At 35.1% G+C, this 21,327-nt stretch overlaps 4 protein-coding genes across 5 annotated transcripts; 2 read left to right on the top strand and 2 right to left on the bottom strand.

The window, feature by feature from the left end:
- Positions 1-666: 666 nt before the first annotated feature.
- Positions 667-2,569, top strand: LOC110613133 (transmembrane protein 205). Its single transcript, XM_021754101.2, has 3 exons — positions 667-995; positions 1,335-1,554; positions 2,182-2,569. Exons 1-3 carry the CDS (start codon positions 802-804, stop codon positions 2,395-2,397), a joined length of 630 nt encoding a protein of 209 aa, XP_021609793.1. The 5' UTR covers positions 667-801; the 3' UTR covers positions 2,398-2,569.
- Positions 2,570-4,559: 1,990 nt separating this feature from the next.
- Positions 4,560-8,409, bottom strand: LOC110613126 (phospholipase A1 PLIP2, chloroplastic). Its single transcript, XM_021754090.2, has 5 exons — positions 7,603-8,409; positions 6,344-6,898; positions 6,000-6,059; positions 5,345-5,761; positions 4,560-5,262 (listed from the first exon to the last, which is right to left on the bottom strand). The coding sequence occupies exons 1-5, from the start codon at positions 8,224-8,226 to the stop codon at positions 4,684-4,686; spliced, it is 2,235 nt and encodes a 744-aa protein (XP_021609782.1). The 5' UTR covers positions 8,227-8,409; the 3' UTR covers positions 4,560-4,683.
- A 3,277-nt stretch (positions 8,410-11,686) lies between these two features.
- On the bottom strand, positions 11,687-16,250 carry LOC110613113 (dnaJ protein ERDJ3B). Of its 2 annotated transcripts, XM_021754078.2 has the most exons (11): positions 16,097-16,250; positions 15,911-16,033; positions 15,687-15,835; positions 15,472-15,604; positions 14,745-14,859; positions 14,231-14,347; positions 13,466-13,552; positions 12,589-12,648; positions 12,428-12,505; positions 12,235-12,306; positions 11,687-12,078 (listed from the first exon to the last, which is right to left on the bottom strand). In XM_021754078.2, the coding sequence occupies exons 2-11, from the start codon at positions 15,979-15,981 to the stop codon at positions 11,920-11,922; spliced, it is 1,041 nt and encodes a 346-aa protein (XP_021609770.1). In that variant the 5' UTR covers positions 15,982-16,033; positions 16,097-16,250; the 3' UTR covers positions 11,687-11,919. The 2 variants fall into 2 exon arrangements, with proteins under 2 accessions (XP_021609770.1, XP_021609761.1); XM_021754069.2 differs by having other exon boundaries at positions 15,911-16,219.
- Positions 16,251-17,310: 1,060 nt separating this feature from the next.
- LOC110621246 (myb-related protein 330) lies at positions 17,311-20,047 on the top strand. The gene is made up of 3 exons (XM_021765442.2): positions 17,311-17,519; positions 17,644-17,773; positions 18,924-20,047. Exons 1-3 carry the CDS (start codon positions 17,387-17,389, stop codon positions 19,867-19,869), a joined length of 1,209 nt encoding a protein of 402 aa, XP_021621134.1. The 5' UTR covers positions 17,311-17,386; the 3' UTR covers positions 19,870-20,047.
- Positions 20,048-21,327: the final 1,280 nt, after the last annotated feature.

Genomic DNA, 21,327 nt, shown 5'->3' with positions numbered 1-21,327 from the left:
TCGTTGCTCCACGTCACATGACACGTGCTTACACTTGGTTCGCAAATCTACCGCGCAGTACAGACTTGGTTTGGTAGGACTGGAGGCCCGTGAGTATTCATTGTGATTGGGCTTTCAAAATCATCCAAGAAGTGATGGTACTTGCCAAGCTCATTTATCAGACAACAACATTGGTAGTTGAACAATTTCTAATTCCACGTGGGTTATTAGGAAAACAAATTATTGACTGTATTTATAAAGTTTTTATAATTGCATGAAAAAATTAATTTATAAATTTTATTTAAAAAATTCTAATTAATTTGACGCAAGATAATTCACTTTCGTGGGCAGGAGGAGTGGCTGAACTTAGGATAAGGTAAATTTAAAGCTTTGTTTGGTTTAAAATTTTTTTAAAGTACATTTTTAAAAAATTTATTTATATAATTATGTTTAGTATATAAATAATTTTAGAATCCATTTCAAAAAAAAATAATTTTAGAATAATAAAAAATAAAATATAATAAATCAATAATTAAATTAACAAATTCAATAGAACTTAATTAATTTACCATTTCCAAAAAAAAAAAACTTAATTAATTTATTACACTCTACCTAGATAATTTACGTTTCCTACAAATTTTTTTTTAATAAAAACGTTTCCTACATGAGAAAAGTAATTTCCCGTAAATTAATTTAAAATAAGAGAATTTTGTGCTATCTGCTTATCCCAACCAAACAGGGTGGCCTTCAGCAGCCATAAAAACCATACTTGATTTCCTTTTCCACTTTTAATCGTTGAGGTATCCCCGGAGAGAGAGAGAGATGGGTTGGCTTAGTCGATTTGTGGCGGCCGTGGCTTTCTTAGCCATCGGGGTGATATTCTCTCCGGAAACATTTGGATCTAATTCCATTGTTCAGCTACCTACTTACCTGAAACTGGCTCACCTCCTCAGCTTTTCCACGGCTTTTGGTGCCGCTCTCTGGGTCACCTTCATCGGTGGCATCATCATGTTCAAGTATGTCTCTTTCTTAATTTCAATTCACACTCTTTACCTAATTTAGTGCGATTTCTTTAGACTATATTGGTTACTTCAATTTCAAGAATCAGTTAAAATTCGAAACTGATTATTTTTGTTTGATTTCTTGAAAAAAGAAATATAACAATCGGATACAGGTTTACCAATTTCAGATAAAGTTTTGTCAATTTGAAATGATTCCTCCCCACCCCCCCCCCAAAAAAAAAAAAAGTCCTGCTTTTCTATGCATTTTCTGAGCAAGAAATTTAGAGTTTCTTGTAATTTTTTTTCTTTTTAAGAATAATAATCGAGAAAATAATAAATTTGTATGGATACCAGGAATCTGCCAAGGCATCAGTTTGGTAATTTGCAAAGCAAGATGTTTCCTGCATACTTTTGGTTGGTGGGAGTGTGCTGTGCAATATCTGTGGCTTCATTTGGTTATTTACATCCATGGAAATCAGCTTCCGCTGCAGAGAAGTACCAGCTGGGGTTCCTGTTATCTTCCTTGGCTTTCAATCTTGCCAACTTATTTGTCTTCACTCCCATGACTATCGAGGTACAACTCTTGTGATTTGTGAACTCAGTTTTTTTTTTCCAAGGATTTATATTGACTGGTGGTTCAATGTGTAACTTTTTGAATTTAGTTCCCAGTATAATTGGTTGCGCCTACCCGGTTGTTGAGGAAATTGAGAGTATAAAGAAAATGAGTATTTTCCTTGTCCTATTTTTCCTCTTCCTATTGTTCTTTTTTTCCCTATGTGGTTTTAGACTTCATTTTGCAAGGCATTGAAATTTTTGATACATCTTGTTCAAATCTTTGAATTGTATTCAATTGATTGGAAAGTTTTGAATTCAAGGATCCAAGCATTGCATCATGATTTAATTAATAATAATAATAATAATAATATTAAAAAAAAAAACATAAAAAAATCTTGTCTAGTTCTATATTCTTAACTACCACAATGTTATTTCCAGGAACATATACAGCTGTCAGTCAAAGATTAAGAGCAGTGTTAAGTCAATTAATGATATTTATCCTTTTTTCTTCTTTATGTTCCAATTAGAAATAATTATCTGAAAAAATACTGTGTTCTTTATTCTCAGGGTTTTTGTTTGAGTTGTATGTTCTAGGTTCTTTTTATGTATTTTTATTAATAAATTTTAGATTGACTTGACTGCTTAGATGATGAAGCAAAGGCACAAGGTGGAGAGGGAACAAAACATTGGGAATGAAATTGGGTGGTCAAAGAACCAGGAAGTTGCAAAGGCTAACCCAAAGCTTGCTGCAATGAACAAGAAATTTGGCATGATCCATGGTTTTTCATCCCTTGCTAATATCATGTCTTTTGGAAGCCTTGCCATGCACTCATGGTACTTAGCAGGAAAGATGAATCTGTAATTTGTAAGTCAGGTGAAAGCATGTCTTTGGCTATGAATTTGTACTTCATGAGTTGCTTGGATATTTCTGATTGTTCCTGGCCAAGCTGTGTAATTCTGAACAATGTGATATGTTTAAGAAGTTCATCATTCCGACATACTCTGAAATAAAAATTCACAGATTTACGCATCTATTTCCCTTTTTGGCTCTATTATCAGTTTCTCAAATGAGGTCAGTATATGGTGCAGATGTGTATTTTGGCATAAAATGTTGAAAGAAGCAGTCATCATCTAACTGCCTTTTGGTGTATTATGTGTATGTTAATAATACTATATATTTGGAAATTATTTGAGTGCCTTTTCTCCTCCCTATGCTCTATAGTATACTTTTCAGGGCAATTTTCATTTTGCAGACCATACACACACAGCACAATGCATCAAAATGTCTGCTGTTCATGTTGCCAGGTGCGGAAAGAGTAGATTTCCCCGTACACTAATTCAATTTGTAAGACCAGAATGTGCATAGAGGTATCTTATCCAAATGTCTGTAGCTACCAACTTTGTTTCAATGTTATATTCACTCGGACACCAGAACCTGAGTGAATATGAAAGAATCCAATAATCTAATATCAGGCGTTTTTTGGTTTTCCGAGACATGTAATTGGTGAGGCCGGTTGTTCTGAGACAATTTGAGGTGTTTGAAAGAAGAGAGTTTTATGGCATCTTTAGATCCATAGCATATTCTTCATAGCATCTTTGTTGCATAGTTTTCCATTGGCAGATTCAAGCCGCAACACAATCTAAGACACCTTGTCAAATGTATGTTATTCCTGAGGGAGCAAGGCTTTGATGAACTGTGTACAGTATATTGCGCCCTGTAATAAATCTCCTCGTTTACTCGAGAACATTGGAGGCCCATGAGGATTCGTTGTGAAAGCGTCGTGTATTGAGGGAGTGACTATGAAGAGTTATTTCACCATTGTCAGAACAGTTAGTTAACTATTAAAACAACTGAGATGCAAGGCCCATGGTGAACGGACTGCTCAAATTTAGGACTAGAACCGGTCATTTGGTTTTGGTTCTCTCCTCAAAATCTTTCTTACCCATTTTTTTAAATAATTTTTTATTGGTTGATTTGGTTCCACGTATTCTTTTACCATAAAAACCAAATAAATAATGTATCGTAAATTTAATATTTTTTATGAATTTTTTTAGGAAATTTCAAAATGGAGTCCAACAAAACAAAACACCCCAAGTGCACCAACAAGCCTAATAAATATGAATCCCCTCGCTTTGAAATATTTCCCCCGTTTTCAACTCTCCAAATCCAACCATAAACTCGGTCCTATTTAATATTAATTAATAGCATTTCCTAACGGTCACCTCACATTCAAAAAGTTTAGGCCCGTTCCCCACTCCCTCTGCTTCTGACCACTGCAGGTCCACCTCTTCACTTTGTAGGCCACCAATCACTTTCCTAATAATCGACAAGCCAAACTGAAAAAGGTAAAAATAATAGTAGAAGCAAACGTACAAATCCAAGAATATGACATTAAACCAAAACCCAAACGCTGCTCCAACACCAACTTTCATCAATATACAGCCAATATGGACTGGGGACACACCTATTCTTGTCTTCAAATCAGACCATGAACCTTTGGCCTCGTGGATTTTTATCCCTTTTGCATTTGTCCTTCATGTGAATTTTCCATGTGCTTAATGAATCTAAATGCAGGTTCCAACAAACAAATCTCTTCACAATTGCATTTGCCTTCTAGAGATTGTTGGGCTTTATATACAATGTTCAACAAACAAATCTGGGTATCTAAAGATTTTTGCTTGCTTTCGTGCGTGGCTCAATTATGATGAACTGATATTGATACTATGGATGGTTTTGAAGGGCTGATGGAGATTTTGATGGTTGAGCAAATTGTATCCACATGCCAACTTTCAGATTAATTTCGTGTTTATAACATGCACGCCAAATCTCGCTTTCTGATCTGTAGGTGCAATTTCACAGCCTAATAAATCCATTTCTGTTGGTCCCCCATACAATCAATCACCAACACTTTGTTTAGAAAAAAATTCCGGTCTGAATTTTACACCTAGATGGACCAAAATGTTGGCTTCTAGTTTCTCTCTACATAAAATTCTAAATCCTATAAAGGACAACAGAGAATTTGAATCTATTTTTCCCTTTTTCCTTTCAAATATTGAATGAATAAAGAATCACCTAATGAATAATGATCTTGCTCGGCCATGTGCCTGCAACCTATACAATATTCCACGTCACAAATGCAATAGCTGGTCAATGGAAATTGATCACGCTACATGCTCCCGCAAATAGCAGTCTTGCAGGAAACAATAGAACCACAAGCAAATGCCTGTGTTGTGATGCAACAAACCTGCCAAACCGTTTCAATGATTCTCTTCCAGTCTGTACGATACCTGAGAAATTGAAATGGTTTTGGCCTATGTTGATAGATACCAAAGAATTATTCACAAGGACACTGCCACTAGCTACTCCTGGTGCTAGGACGGACCACCAGAACTCGCGGCGATGCACTCTCCTGCCTTTTCTTATGCGGTTCAGCTCTTTCCGAATTACGCTGCGCACAGATTTCAAGTAAGAATTCATATCATGATCCCTTTGAATGGCTCCTTCTGAACCATATGCTGAGCGATCACTTAGAATCTCAAGTGGATGTGGTGAGTTTAAAAACCACGTCTGCGCAGCACGGAGTAGCTTCTCCGCATCATTAGCATCAGATGGTGGGCAGCTTAAGAAATAAAGACCACTGCCTGAGGGAAGGAGATGATGGTGAGGAGAGAGTTTCTCATCTGGCTGCAGAATTAGAAGCTCCCCCATTGGAGCATATAGTAGCTTCTGTAATAACGGGGCAACCACATTTTAGATGATTTTCATGGACAACTATTAGGTTTATATTTCATTTAATAGTGGAAAGTACCTGGTTATTAAGACAAGGATGACTCCTGAAGTTCCGATTAACAGCCTTCAGAAGCTCTATAACATGATTAGGATAATTACAAGAAAAGGCCCGGGGCACAATGTCTCTATGCATTGTAATTGCCTGAACATGACTTCGTGGCAGCCCAAGCTGGCGAAGTAGATAGTCACCCCCACACATGATTGAAGGTGCACCAAATGTGACCACTGGAAGTAAGGACGAGGCTGACACTTCCCCTCTTATCAACAACATCAGATTTACAAGTAGGGCCAAGCTTCCACCAAGAGAGTGTCCTGTGAAACGAAGGGTTGCCTGTCTGCCACGAGAGTTGATATGAGCATGGACTTCAGGCAACATGTGTTCATATATACCTTTTGCAGCCTCATAAATACCTCTATGAACAAGTACATCTAGTCCCTGGAATGATAGGACAAAAACATTTTATCTATTTTTGGCATCATGCATAAGCAATAGCATTCTTCAATTGCATTAATTGTCTAAGAAAAATGGCCTCCTTCAGTCTTTCACTAGGATAATCTAAGTGAAATCATCATTGAGCATTTTGCAGTAATCCATCACATTATTAAATCGTCAGCAGATGTAAACATCATCTGAATAGTTGAACCAGAATTTGGCAACAAAAAAATGAATTTACCTCAAACTGAACAGGCTCAAAAAGTAGATTTGCTTTCCATGATTCCAGAGACTCAGATCCCTGCACAACAGAATAGGATATTGAGTAAGAACAAAAGCACATACAGAAGGGTACCATTGCTAACCAATCAAAAACACCAGTTTTTTTTCTCCCCCCACTGGTTGTCCAATGGCAATCATGATTACCTATGAAACACAGGACTAGTAAGACCTCCGTGACAAATACATATTTGTTCTACAGTGATTAAATGCCATCCTCAAATTGCACACTTAACAAGAAATTCACTAATTTACCGATTTAATAAAAATCATTATTTACAGAACTAATTGATATTTGATAATTACCTGAATCACAAAGAATCTTGTATCCTGATCATTATCGCATATGAACCATTCACATGGTGAAGAGCGTGTTGAACTCAAATCATCAGCAACAGCCTGCTTTACTTCCTCTTTTGCAGCAACCACAGCTGTTACCGAGTCTGTGGTTGCCATGAGAGAAGCCACCTCAGAGTTCAACATTTTGAGATTCTTGTTGCCTCCAGAGTCTCCTTCAGGAAAGTTTTTATCAGTCTTACCATTTAAGGTTTTGAATAGACGTATGCTTTTGGTATGAGAGTGAAGATAAGAAGCAGCAGAGGCAGCTATCTGATAAGCAGTAGAGGCACTTATGGGATGACCATTATTCTTCTGTCCTGTACCCTCTGCCTCCTTCTCTAAAAGCCCTTCCTCTGCCTCCTTCTCCAACAGCCCTTCCTCTGCCTCCTTCTCCAACAGCCCTTCCTCTGCCTCTTGACCTTCATCTGATACCTGAACTTTCTCTGCTTTCATTGCCAATTCCCTCTTCTCTATTGATGAGGTCACAAAATGGAGGCCCCGATATTTTAAGAGATTGCCTGCCTGATTTACCAGGGAAAGTTTTTTCATCAACCTTAAGTTGTCTAGATTGCAATTGAATCTAACTAGTTTTTCAAATGAGGACAGAACACAGCCAAAAATTAATGAATTAATTTCCATGAAAAGGACATATTAATAGAATATGATCATTTAAACTAGTCCTTTAATGCACAGTTAAGTTACAGGCTTCACAAAAGGATATTCTACAAAACGAAACTTGTCTAATGACAATTGACATCCATCCTTCTGGATGAGCAGCCTATGTAACAATCGTTAGCATTTTAGTAAAGAAAAGTTTATTAAATTCAAGGATCAGAGGACTTAAAGACATTGAAACCAAAAATTTTCCTGGTATTCCATCCCATGAAAGCAGAGGAAAATGAGAAACAGCGAACTTGAAGTTGAAGTTAGCTGTTGAACTCAGCCTCTAAACAGTCATATGATTTAATCCATCCCACACAAGCAAAGACAGATTTGATCACGATCTAAGAAAGAAACAAGAAATTTTAAGATGCATAGCTAGATCTAAGAACCCATAACCCTCAATGAAATCCCAAGCCTTCTTATTCCTCCATAATCACTGCCATAAACAGAGTTCAACAGATTTGTTCAGTTTAATCAGAAATAACTGTAAGAAACGTCAAACAAATGGATTGATCAAAATAATTGATGATAATAATAATACTACTAAGCAGCAAATACGGTACCTTGATTTTGGGTATGGAATAGGCCAAGCTTCCCAGATACGACATTTGCAAGTAAAGCTTGGCTTCGGCGAATGAAACCTTCCTTAGCAACCTCGAAAACGAATCTTTATCAAATTCAATTTCTTTGTCTTCATCATCCTCGACTCTACAAATATCACACTCTTCCTCTTTGTTAAGAGCATCATTCAACGCAGCGACATCACCTTCTTCAATTGATCCTTCACCGCTACTGCTCTTCATTTCCTCCTCCTTCCAGAGGGACCTGACGTGCAAAATCTTCATCACCCAGTTCTCATTTTGTCCTTCGGAGGTTCCCATTATTCTGTTCCCGGAATCTTCCCCAGTACGACTTCTTCCCTCTCCATGATCAACCAACACGGCGTCGTCAACGGCCATTCCTTTATACCTATTACTTTGACCTCCACCAGGCCACAAAGACTGCAAAGGGTCTCTGAAAGAGAACATGGACGAGGCTTTCTGAGGCGGCGCAGCAGCGACGGTAGCGGATTTATCACGGGCCAGTGCACTCACCTGCGATGCATTGGAACGGACCTCCAAGGACCCAGTGACGGAGATCGATGGAGCAATACCGTGGATTCCTGTTTTTAAACAAAGAGTATCCATTTCCGAGAGTTGTAGGATGTTAACAAAGAATTCAGCAATGATCCTTCTTCTTTCTTCTTTCTTCTTTCTTCTTTCTTCTTTCCTTGGATCGTTTGCTTGGTTGGTTGGCTGCTAATTTATGTACGGAGAATCGGAGAGACGTATTTATTGCGGAAACCCAGAGTTTATTGTTTTTTCTTTTTAAGAAACCCAGGGTTTAAGAGCAAATTATATATATTTTATTAATTTAAAAAACATAAATCCAATTAAATCACCTAGAGCTCTCAATGACTAAATAAGATTAATTCAGTTTTTTTTATTAAAATCATATACTTTTCTCAATAATTAAATAAATTCTCATTTAATATAATATTTTAATAATAAAATAAAATATTATATTTTAATAATAAAAATAACTTTTATATAATAAAGTTGTATTTTTTAAAATTATTTACTATTTTATATATTTTTTAATTTTATATTAATTAAAATATTATATTTTTAATATTTTAAATTAAAAAAAATATTATTTTTAATCATCACTTATTTAAACTTTAATAAAAAATATAGAAATTTAATTAAATAAAAATTTTAAATTTATTTAATATTTAAATAAAAATATAATTTAATTTATGATAAACTACAATTTAGTTCCTCTGATTTAGTGAAATACAACATTTCGTTCCTCTGTTTTAAAAAACCTTCAATTTAATCCTTCATATTTAAAAAAATTACAAAATAGTTTCTATCATCAAATTTTCAGTTAACCTTCCGTTTATTTTAATAAAAATGATTAAATTACCCTTTAAGTAAAAAAACTCAACCAAACAGTATTCACTCCATCCCAACACAGAAGAAGGAGGAGGAGAAAGGATCGGGAAAAAAAGAAGAAAAAGAAGAAGGACGAGGAGGACGAGGAGGATGATGAGGAGAAAAGGAAGAAGAGAAGAAGAAGGAGGAGGAGGACGAGGAGGAGGAGGATGATGAGGAGAAAAGGAAGAAGAGGATCGGGAGGAGGAGGAGGAGAAGGAGGAGAAAGAGAAGGAGGAGAAAGGATCGGGAAAAAAAGGAGAAGGATGAGGAGAAAATTATAGTTTAGTTATTTTTATTAAAATAAATGAAAGGTTAACTGAAAATTTGATGGTAGGGACTATTTTGTAGTTTTTTTAAATGTGAATGATTAAATTGAAGGTTTTTTAAAACAGAGGGATGAAAGATTATATTTCACTAAATTAGAGGGACTAAATTACAGTTTACCCTTTAATTTATTTTCTTAATTTATAAATATCTCTTAAAATAAAAATAATAAATCTATAAATATTTGGATGAACTTGGTTTTTCATAAATTTAAAATGCATTATAAAGAGATTATAAGGAGTTATTAATAAATATATCTAAATAAATTTAAAAAATTTTAAATTTTATATTCTCAATCTAATTCCATTTAAAAAAAGTTTCATATATTTTTTATTATAACGAACATAATAAATCATATGTAAAATAGGAAAAATAGGTGAATGATTTCCCAGGATTAAGGCGTTTACGTGCACCCACAACCTTTGAATTTTCACGTTGTCGTCTTCTTCTGTATTTTTTTTTTTCTTTTGAACAGCGTCGTCATCTTCTATCTTACTTAATTGCTTATCCATGTCCCTCTTCATCTCGCTCTCCGCGTGCAATATTCACATCCTTTTTAACATTTAACATCTTCTCCACCATGTTTGAGGAAAAATAAAGGAGGATAGAACATTTAAGAGATTTTTTTTTTATTTTATATTTGATTTGAATGAGAGAAAAATAAAGATAAAAAATATATATATATAAAATTATTAAAATTATCTGACTTGGAATAACATAATATTGAAATTAAAAATAAAATGATATTTTAATGATACTATTTCAATTTGAGTTTTCTATTTTAAGTTATTCTACACAGAATCGTAGGTATACTATATAATTTGGAAAAAATTAATATATTATATAATTTGGAGAAAATTACTGCTCAGTTTATATAACATAGAAAAAAATTATTTATTTTATTATTTTATTTTTATAATTTTAAAAAATTTATTAGTTAATTTTTTAAATATTTAAAATTTTCTATAATGTATAGTGCAATGGGATCCATGAGCGAGGAGAATATATCTACAAATTGCCACGTCATCAGATGAAGGTGAACTGCAAAAAATGACATAACCAATTTGTAAGTGACGTGTCCGCAATGCTATCCGCATCATCCCTTTCTTCTTCGGGAGATTACGAGGATGACTTTCCTTCCCGGTTGCAGAGATATGACTTTACACGCCTCCGTTGATGAGTGTCTACACTTGCTACCTAAGTACAACACCCGTCTTCCTCCGTCTGCGATTTATCTTTTCGGTGCATATATGTTCCCCAAATAAAAGGAAAACATACATATATTTAACAATTTATTCCTGATGGAGAAAATATTTTGCTTAATTAAACTTTCACCGTACGAATCGATTTAATACTAAATTATAAAAAAAATTAATTTCAATTTAACTTAAATTTATATTAGAGCCAAGGGTTTCGATTTTAAATAAGAAAGAAAATTGATTAATCTAAAATCAAATATTTATCGCTCCTAATGCAATTCCACGTGCATACTTTACTTAATTAAGTGTTGACAATAATATTTAAATTAACAGATGGGGATGTTTTCTTAATAAATATTTAGTAGAAGTTGAATTCCTTAATTAAGTGATGGATGTAACTTTTAAAAGAGATGTGATATAAACTCTTAATATAATTAAGGTATTACATTATCTAAAAATGGCATATGAATAATGTCATTTTTAAAATTAATATCTTAATCTATTCGTTAGGACTTGCGTTTGCCAGTCTTATTGTGTTTTAAGTAAATTAATATTTTTTTATGTGAAATTCTTTATCGCTGATAGTCCCATAATCAAGAACTAGCACCGTTTGATATCTCTACTAAGCATGTCTGTATGAATTAATGTAGCCTAATTTCTGCATGTCAGGGAGTTTGGTTTACGTTCTATCCAATTCCGATTGTCGATCGTGCTGCACGTAACATGTGATTGAATCCCTATATATAGATGGAAAGGTATCAGAATCAGTTGAGGGTTTTCCGTGCCTAATTCGCATGGAATTTTGACCACTGAATTTATTTATTTCTCCCATTTTATCATTCATGTAATCGGAAAAGTTTAAGTTGTCGCATACTCTTTTCTTGTTTTACCCTTAAAATCCCATTCAGCATGTGCAAGTTTCTTTTTACTGTAACCGTACTAGGTAGTAGTTCTCCTATTTCTAGGCTACAAATAAGCTAACATTGCCTCTATTCATGTACAAGGAAAAATGGAGCGTTGGGACCCCGAATCATGCCTTAAATCGCGCAGCGGCGTCGGATTCATGAGCATCTAGCGTTTTTAGAAAATAGTAGGACAAAGAAAAGAGAACATCCGCATACCACTAACGATTGAACAGGAAAAAATAATCAAAAGCAATTCCTTGTTGATTTCAATTTCTATTGTACTCTACATAACATGCCACCTTGAAAACAAGGAAAACTTTCGCTCAGCTAGGCAAAATGGAGTTCCATTAATGCGTATGCTTCTACTTAACAAAGAAAACAAAAGTCTCTCGTCTTCCTGAACTTCTATATAATAATCTCATGTTACACTGGAGAACAGTTTGGAACCCAACAAAAGAATTTGATCCTACACCCTAACCAAGAATTTCCTTGATCTTCCTCTTTCGGTCTTCAGTCAGTGAAGTGGGGAAAAGAACCTCAAAAGTGACATAGAGATCACCTTTTTTCGTGCTGAAATGCAGTGGCATCCCTTCCCCTTTGAACTTCCTTACTGACTTGGGCTCTGTGATTCCCTGTACAAGGTTTGTACGTGTCATTTTTTAGTGCGAATTAGGACATTGTTCTTTCATATTTCACGGTTCACTGGGGAGTTCGAGTCCAGTTTGGATATACATGTGTATCAAATTAAATATTACAGAGGAGCTATGCAGAATATGTTCTCCACTAACCTTTGTGCTAATGTCCACTAAATGTTCATCGAGGTGTTTAAGGGTCTTCTCAAAACCAACAAGCGCTTGCACCTGACAAAAATTGAGGTTCAAGAAATTAACACAACGTACAAATTGCAGTTTTTGTCTCGGTATCTACACACCAAAAAGCAGAGAACAGATAGGAGATATGCCATGTGCACAAAAAAATTACCAGCGTGATGGTCACAACTGTGTGCAAGTCATTGCCTTCTCTTCTGAAGCGATCATGGGGTGCTGTACGAATACGGAACTGCCATGTGTGTGATGGTTATAATTCTGTTAGTACAAAAACAGCAGTAACAAAATGCAAGTCAGTATCTGTTAAAGTCTAACCTTCAAATCTCCAGGCTCCCCATCTATTATTGGTTCACCATCTTCATAGAAAACCACCTCCTGAAACATAATAAAAGGTTCACTTTTTAGATAACTGCAATGCCAGTAAAAGTAATGTTGCTCACACCACCATAGACATAACCACTGCCACCAATCTTATAAATGTTTTAGTAAAAAACATCAGGCTTCACGCATCTACGTAGTCCACACTGCACAGGCCACATGCTCTCATGTCCATGTTCTGCCATTTGATACCAATAACAATGTTTTGAAAAAAAAAAATTGGCAATGCAGCTGGTGTTATCCAAGATCTGATGATTAAAGTTGTGATCTCACTCCCAAATAGGGGATGAATTTAACATATTATTTAGGGAAGTAGCTGAGTACTTGTGAAGTTGGACTTTATTTTTGGGCAAAAAAGTTGCAAAATTTGTGGAGTTTTTGCCAGAGATGTCCGTGTTTTTTTTTAATATGAGAATAGAGCACAAATGCAAGTGCATGCACCGTCACATCTGATAAGACAATGTTTCAAATAGCACCCAAGGATTATATTGTTCATAATAGATCATAATCATTCCCCAACAAGCAAGCACATATAAACTCAGAGGTCCCTAAAATTGACAAACAGAAGATAAAATACCAAACCATTCACGTCAACACCAACCATTATTACACAGCATGCAACACACTTTCATGAGACATTTCAAAGTTAAGAAACCTTTACTCTTATGCAGCAAAGTATGTCCATAGCAGAAAGGTAACTATAAAGGAAAATCAAAGGGGTAGGAATTTTCATATGCTTGAATGAGAGATGCCAAGTTTTCCATCACAAAAGTGATTGTTAATAAAGTTAAATAATCAGGGATAGAAACCTTACTTGTCCATCTTGCATTCCTTTCTCAATATCAACTGTAACAAAATATCCCTCCCGTTCATATTTGACATTTTGGCATTGATCACAGACCTGAAAGGAAAAAAAAATGAACATAACAAATCCAAAAAGATTCTCAGAACTAATTGCAGTTGGAATAGTGATGGCAGTAAAACAAATGAACCCAAGCAAAAAAGTAAACATTCTCTCACTAATGTAGCAAATGAAAACAAGACAAGATTCTCAAGGAGGAAGTGCTCCCAATTGATTACCTTATTTGGATTGAGGGAAATAGAGATACGTGGAAAAGAAATTTCATTTCCTTAATTTCTATTGTTTGGATATTATGCAGAGGATAGAAAAGATAAGAAATTACATTTCTCAACTCCTTATGTTTCACCTCTCTCTCCAAAATGGTGGAAAATGGAGAGAAATGAGCATTATTTGTATTGAAATACTTAAATGCCCTCATTTTTCTAAGTATATCTTTCATAGCTTGTGAGGTTATAGTAGCCGCCCATTTCCCATATTTTCCTTAAAGAGAGATTGTATTTCTCCCATATTCTAATACTCTATCCAAAAAATATGTGGTAAATTAAATTTCTATTCTTTTCTTTTATCTTATTTTCTCCTCTTTAGTTTCTTATTATTTCGCTCATCCAAACAAAGGGTTAGAGATTTTCCGCCATTTTCTTTTCTTCTTATATTATGCAATGTGTAGAGAAGATTCATCATATTTTCAACTACAAGTTTATCCACATAATGGCTTACCTGCTCCGTCATTTGTTGAAACATCCCTGGACCAATTTGCTTATGATATACTTGATTTCTGCAGTTACAGCGTCTTTTTCCAGGTGCTGGCTTTATAACATTTTTTTCCCTCCAGACCTGATGAATCCACATGAAATATAACACATCAACAAACCAAACGGAAGCTTTCACAGCAAACCACGCTCTATTTTCCCTTGTCAACTAGTAAAATAAACAAAAAAGAAACACAGCACGCATGCACCTGGGATGTAAAAGATATATCAAGCAATATGTTTAATCCATCCTAATGTTATATGGATCAACTGTGTCTGATACCCCCTTACAATGAGCTGCTTCAATTTGTCAGTTGTAACTGATAGCTGGCAGCTCAATTAAGGGCCAGCCTTGGTGCAATGTGCAAGAGTAATATTGCACCTCTGTAACCATAATGTCAGGAGATCAAGAATATCCAAATTGATAATCTATTCACTGCTTATGCAAAGATAAGCTCTCATCAATATATAATGATCCTCACCTTCAGTGAGCCACCCATGTACAAGTCTTCTAGTGTCGCATCCAATTCAACAACTACATCATCACCCTTCACGATTCTCTCTTCTTCTTCCATGTCGCCTCCTCCACCAAAGAAACTAGAGAGACCATTTTGTTATATTAATGAATTTTTCAGTAACTTATTAGAAAAGTAAGACATTGTTAAAATGATTGTCAGATGGCATGAAGGCCTATGAATGCAACAAAGACCTAAAAATTTCTAGAGGAAAACATCTTAAAGATAGTGCTATCTACTTTTTGTGAAGCTATGACAGCAGTCCTAGATCAAGGAGAATAACATCTGGTCAACAGAAAGACTACAAAGTAGTTTAAACACGCCTACAGGAACGCTAGGTGCCGTATTAAGCAAATAAGCATCTTAAGCTTTTGCAATTAAAAGAACAAACCACATTGTTGTAACCTGAAGCTAAAGTTAGCAGAATTCTTCACAAGACAAACTAATAGAGATGACGGATTTATGTATTAGAGAAACATGTTGTTGTAACCTGAAGCTGAAATTTTTTTTCCATATTAGAGGATTATAATTAAAGCAACATTTACCAGAATCAAATCAATCCATTAAAACAAAAAATACGAATTCATCCCAGAACCATAACCGAGTTCATTTCCTTAGAATTATTTTGGGCGCAGCAGTTGCAATTTGTATAAAATTTAAAAAACAAAATGATTGAAAAAGTAGAACAGCTTACCTTTTGAAGATGTCGTTAATATCCATCCCCATTCCTCCACCTCTCCCTCCATTAGCCATGTGCTGCTTAAGCCCTTCTTCTCCATACTTATCGTAGATATCCCTCTTTTGTTGATCCGATAACACCTCATACGCTAACAATAACAGAAAATCAACTCAGAATCAATCGTCAATTCATAGTTACAATTTAAAACATTAAAAAAAAAATATTACTACCATTGTTAATCTCAGCAAATCGCTTATTAGCCTCTTCATTTCCCGGATTCTTATCAGGATGGTACTTCAATGCCAGCTTTCTGTAGGCCCTCTTGATCTGTTCGTCCGATGCGCTCTTTGGCACTTGCAATATATCATAATAGCTCTTCCTGCTCCAAATATTTATGATCAGCAAAATACACTCTCAAATATAACTAAAAGAATGGAGAACTAAAGTGGCATACCCTGCAATGGCGGTTAGGGCATACGACAGAGCGCATAATAGAAAGAGAATGCATGATCTTCGAAGCGCCATTGGAGATTCAAATCAGGAGAGGACAGTGTATGATCTCTCCGAATATGAAAACCTAAAATGATTCTATTATTAGATCTTTTTACACCTTCTCTAATTGCAGTTTTCGAGTTTCTACCTCTCTCTAGCGCGCGCGCGCGCCCTTCTGGGTTTTGTAATTTCTGAGCGACTAGATATCTTGAAAGCGGATGGGCTAGCGACTGGCCGAGGAGTTGAGCACAAAAGCGGAAGGCACCGATGACTTGACCAGCATCAGCGACAACGTTTCGCAACGTGTTCTTGTTGAAACCAACCAATCACCGAAAGCTCGAGGTTGTTCAAGCCAATCACTGTTAGCCACGTAGGCAATAACTGAAACCGAGTCATCACGCGTTGCACCCCCTTCTCTCTTCCTTTTTTTTATGGGATACGACGTCGTGTTTCCCTAGCTAATCTTCAGTCCTCTTTTATGCAACTGGACTTTAGACCCCAGCCCATTAAAATTATCCAACCTGAGGTCCAAAACCTTTTTTAATTTTTATAACTTTGAACCTTGAAAAGCTTTTTCTCAGGCCGGCTTATAAAGCTTCTCTTTTGCATCACGCTACTCCCTTTCCATGCAAGAGAAATGTTATAGTCAATCCTCTTCATGGTTGGGTTTAAAAATATTTATTACGTTAAAAATGATGTAGAATACATTAAAACTATTAATTGTATAATTCATATCCAATGGCGTATTAAATAGCAACATGAATTGAGGGGAAGTCATCCAAATAAAGTGAAAAAAAAAGAGTAACAGACAAAATTAAGCAAATAAAAATATAAAAAAAAACCATACAAGCTTATCACATATATGATAAATAAAATGTATTCATTACAATAATAATATTTTAATAATATGAATTATTTAATTTTTTTAATTCCCAAATATTAGTGAAGTGCATATAAAAAAGACTAATAAAAGATTTATTTATTTAACTATATTACATATATTTAATCAATTTCTTTTTTATTAGGTAGAAATAAAATTATATTTAAAGTTTATTTTTTGATATTGGGTTGGTCCATAATAGATACACATAATGGATTGAACTGATAGAAGATTTTGTCACAGAATTGTTATTGTATAATGTATTTAATGCTGCAAGGAGACAACGTCTGACCGAGATGCATGAACGTGGGAGATGCACGCCCCGGCACGAGCTCTCGACGGTGAAGATGCCACGACTATGTCGTTTCTCCTGTTACTCGTGGCACAATCTAAAGCCACAACCTGCATCAAAGGACCCACAAATCTTGAATACAACTCTCCCTCTCTATTTCCATCGACATATAAATACACTTCCCAATTCTGATTTCACCTGCACCACTCTCTTGCCTCTCTCCACACTTGCAAACAACACACTCTCTCTGGGTTCAAGTGTAGGGAATGGGAAGAGCACCTTGTTGTGAAAAGGTGGGGTTAAGGAAGGGGAGGTGGACGGCGGAGGAAGATGAGAAATTGATGAAGTATATTCAAGCTAATGGAGAAGGGTCATGGAGGTCTCTACCTAAGAATGCAGGTGAACTAAATGCTTATATGTCCTTAATCTGTTTGTGTTTAGTTCCCAGAGTGTAATGTACTTATATTTGAACCCGGCATTAACTGATGTGCTGCTTTTACTTTATGTTTTTGTGTGTTAAAAGGATTATTAAGGTGTGGGAAGAGTTGCAGACTTAGATGGATTAATTACTTGAGAACGGACTTGAAAAGAGGAAATATATCAAGCGATGAGGAAGAAATTATATTCAAGTTGCATGCCTCTTTGGGAAACAGGTTTGTTTAGCAGCACTATGCATTTCCTGCTATATTTCGCTTTAATTTCTAGTTGCATGCCGCTGTGGGGAAGAGGTTTGGATTATTTGGCTTAGCAGCCCTTTTCTTTTCCTGGTATCTTTCGCTTTAGCTTCTGTCAATATCTGCTATTAAATCTTCCATGATTCAGTCACCGAGTTAGTTGGGAAGACCATATTCATTACTTAGTGGGCTAATAGCACAATGGATTTACAACCTCCTTTTCTTTCTTTCTTTCTGTGTTTTTTTTTGGTCTTTTTTAAAAAATTTAAAAATTTTGTTATTTTTTAAAAGAATTATTATGTTATTTTAATGTTTTCATAACTATTTGTTTTTTTGTTCGCGACAAATCTAATTATAATGTGAAAAAGACCTATTAAGTTTTAACCAGCCATATAACCAGCTTGGGGTCAGTGGAGCCTTTTTGCCGAATAGGCCATTAAAGTATCTGGCCCTTTTCTGACGCTGGCGAAGCGTTATTCGTCTTTCAATGCTACGATTTCCCTAGCTTCTGGTGCTTGACAAGACTGTTCATTTGTCGTTTATTCTTCAAGACTTGCGTAAAGTATATGTTTTCCTCTAGTTTAGGATATAAGCCATGCAAGTCTTTTTCAGAAAATAATTTAATTAAGTAAATAAATTACTTTCGCTTCATTGACCTTAATTTTCTAAAAAAATAAAAGAAAATATTAATTAAATATAAATAATTCAAATTTTTTAAAAACTTTAAAATTTTTAATTAAATTACTCCAACCAAATAAGTCATTTATATATATTGTTTTAAATATCTTTCAAGTCTTTTATTCCTCAAAAAATAAAAATATCTTAAGTCATTGTAATTATGAGCATGTACTAATTTAATAATCTACGTTTCTTTTATTTTGCCAATTTTTTAAAACACTTCAGTATTGATAGTATTAAAAGGTAAATTCTGGCAATATTTATCTTCTAAATAGTTAATTACATGAAAAAATTATTTATACTCAATATCCACATTAATAATAAAAATGTTTATTTGGCGGATTGCAATAGTAATGTTAAATATTTTCTTTTGAAAATTTTAAATTGTTAAAAATTATTGTTTTGAACTAGAATGATAATTGGACCGGTCATGATGGCTGCCGATTTGCAGATGGTCGTTGATAGCCTGTCACTTACCAGGAAGAACAGACAACGAAATAAAAAATTATTGGAATTCCCATTTGAGTAGGAAAGTTCACATCTTTAGAAAGCCTGGGAATGAAAATCGACAACTGGTGATTGATACAGCCAACTTGGGAACGAGAACGGGAACCAGTAAACGAGGAAAAACACCAGGCAGATCATGTGCAGTCAAGAACAACAACAAAAGCCAACTGCATAAACAACCTGCGTCATTAACCAACGAAACCGACGAATATTCCACTGGCTTCTCAAAAGACGACGGAATTATACCCATGCCACAGACCCCAGTTTTAGAGAAAGAGACCTTGCCGGTTGCCAGCGAGGACATGACGATTTTGGATTTAGATCAATGCGTGGAAGATGAAGACAAGGAGCAAATGGACCTTGTGATCCCGTGTCCATGTCGAGAAACAGCAGAAGGAAACCGAGAAGGATTGGTGTTGAACTCAAGCGAGGAGAAAGAGAGCCAACTTGTTTCCTGTGGGGATGAGAAAGAATCAGAAATGTTAGGACCATGTCGTTGGTTTGATGGAGAAATGCTACTGTTTGACGACATAATACAAAATGAGTTGCTGGATGATGAAGGAGCTTTAAATGAGGGAAGAGAAGATGATTTCTCTTTAATAAGGTTGGAGGGAGAGAAGAAAATTACTGGAAGAAACGAAGATCACGGTAAACAGATAGTTGAAACTGGTAATCCTAATAACTCACGTGATGAGTTGTACCGATGTTCATCAATAGGCTCATGTTCTGATGAGTGGAGCTGGGAGAATCTAGTGCAATGGGATGAAAATGTAGACAATATGGTTACTTGTTTTTGGGAGGGTGATAATCTTGGAGAAGGAGAGAACCAAAAATTACAGGAGATGGATAACGCCAAGCAAAATGCATTTGTTGCTTGGTTGCTTTCGTGATCATGGTTATGATAATAACTCCCCCATTTTGTAGAAGTTGATAGTAGCTAGGAGCCAAAACATGAAAAAAGCCATTGTTGACAAAATGGCCCTCGTCGTTTCCATCTTTATTTGTTTCCTTTCCCGTCTTGTGTAAATTTGGAAGTCGTCGTCATAAAAAAGTGCAATTTACTTACAATTATTGGGACCCATTTCACACGCACACAGCACACTAATACACTTGGACTTGCTTTCTTTTGAAAAATACTCTCTTTTTATTAAAAAGAAACCATTTTCTATATTTTATTATTGGTATATTTTATTTTTTAAAATTAAAAATAAGTAATGAAAAAGAAATAAGTATTTGTCTTTTAGTATAAAAATATTTATGATTTCAATATACGGTCTTACTATGGGTATAATTAGGACACCAATTATGTGAAATTACATCAAAATATGAAAAATACTATAATCATTTAACCAATTGCTTAAAAAATGAGGATGGATTTGTAAACAAACTGTATAAAATTTTATTAAATTCACTGACATTTGAAATTATCTTTTTGGAATAAATCGTTTGCAATAAAATGATTCAAATAAATCTTTAAATTTTAATTTTAAAAAATAAAAACAATATAGTATTTAAAATTATATAAAAAAGTATTTGCAAGAATATATATTTTTATTGAATGGAAGCAACATATGATATTTTCCCTCGTTGATTTTGACTTGTGAGAAAAAGCGTGAGAGAGGCGAGGGAAGGAGTGAATGAGGAGAGTTTCCAGACCTCCTTGGGAAAATGACAGAACCCCACACTGTGCTGCTTACTTATCAATCCAACCACTTCCAACCACATTGCTAAATCATTTATTATTCAATGCAGGTTTCTGAAGGTGACTATAGATGTAGGGAGTTTTATTTCATTTTGTATTAAAAGCACTTTCAAAACTATTTCTGATTTACAATCAAACATGCATAATTAAAATTATGCTGCCTTGTTGTTGTGCTGGACATGCGGGGTATTTTTTACTCTCCTTTTTCGGCTGTTGGTGGGTGTCTATGATGGCGGCGGTATTGACTGTGGGTTGGGAAGGTTTCCAGAACTCTATGGGATGCGGGGTTTGTGGACTTCTGAGCTCCTTTGATTTGGTGGGTTCCGACTTGTGCTTGTTGCCCATTGTTTATTAGTTTCTTGGACCTAATAATTGTAATTCTGACTTTAACTCTTATTTATAATAAAAATTTCATTGTGGAGTACGTTGAGTCGAAGTTTATAAGAAAAGAGAGACGAGGGGGAGAAATCGGAGCCACGTATGCAGGAGGTGGACAGTCCAGTCAGATTGAGATTGGTGCCGAGGAGTGTGGAGCAAACTCAGTAAAAGTTGGGCCGCGTTACAGTGGCGACAGACCTGCAGCAATAGTTGGAGAAATTATACAGTGATTGATGGACACCAATCGCTGATTGCCGGAATCATCATT

The sequence above is a fragment of the Manihot esculenta genome, chromosome 1 (genome assembly GCF_001659605.2).
Source record: "Manihot esculenta cultivar AM560-2 chromosome 1, M.esculenta_v8, whole genome shotgun sequence".
Lineage (NCBI taxonomy): Eukaryota > Viridiplantae > Streptophyta > Magnoliopsida > Malpighiales > Euphorbiaceae > Manihot > Manihot esculenta.
Note: the sequence above shows the minus strand (reverse complement) of the source record. Positions and strands in the feature narration are given on the sequence as shown.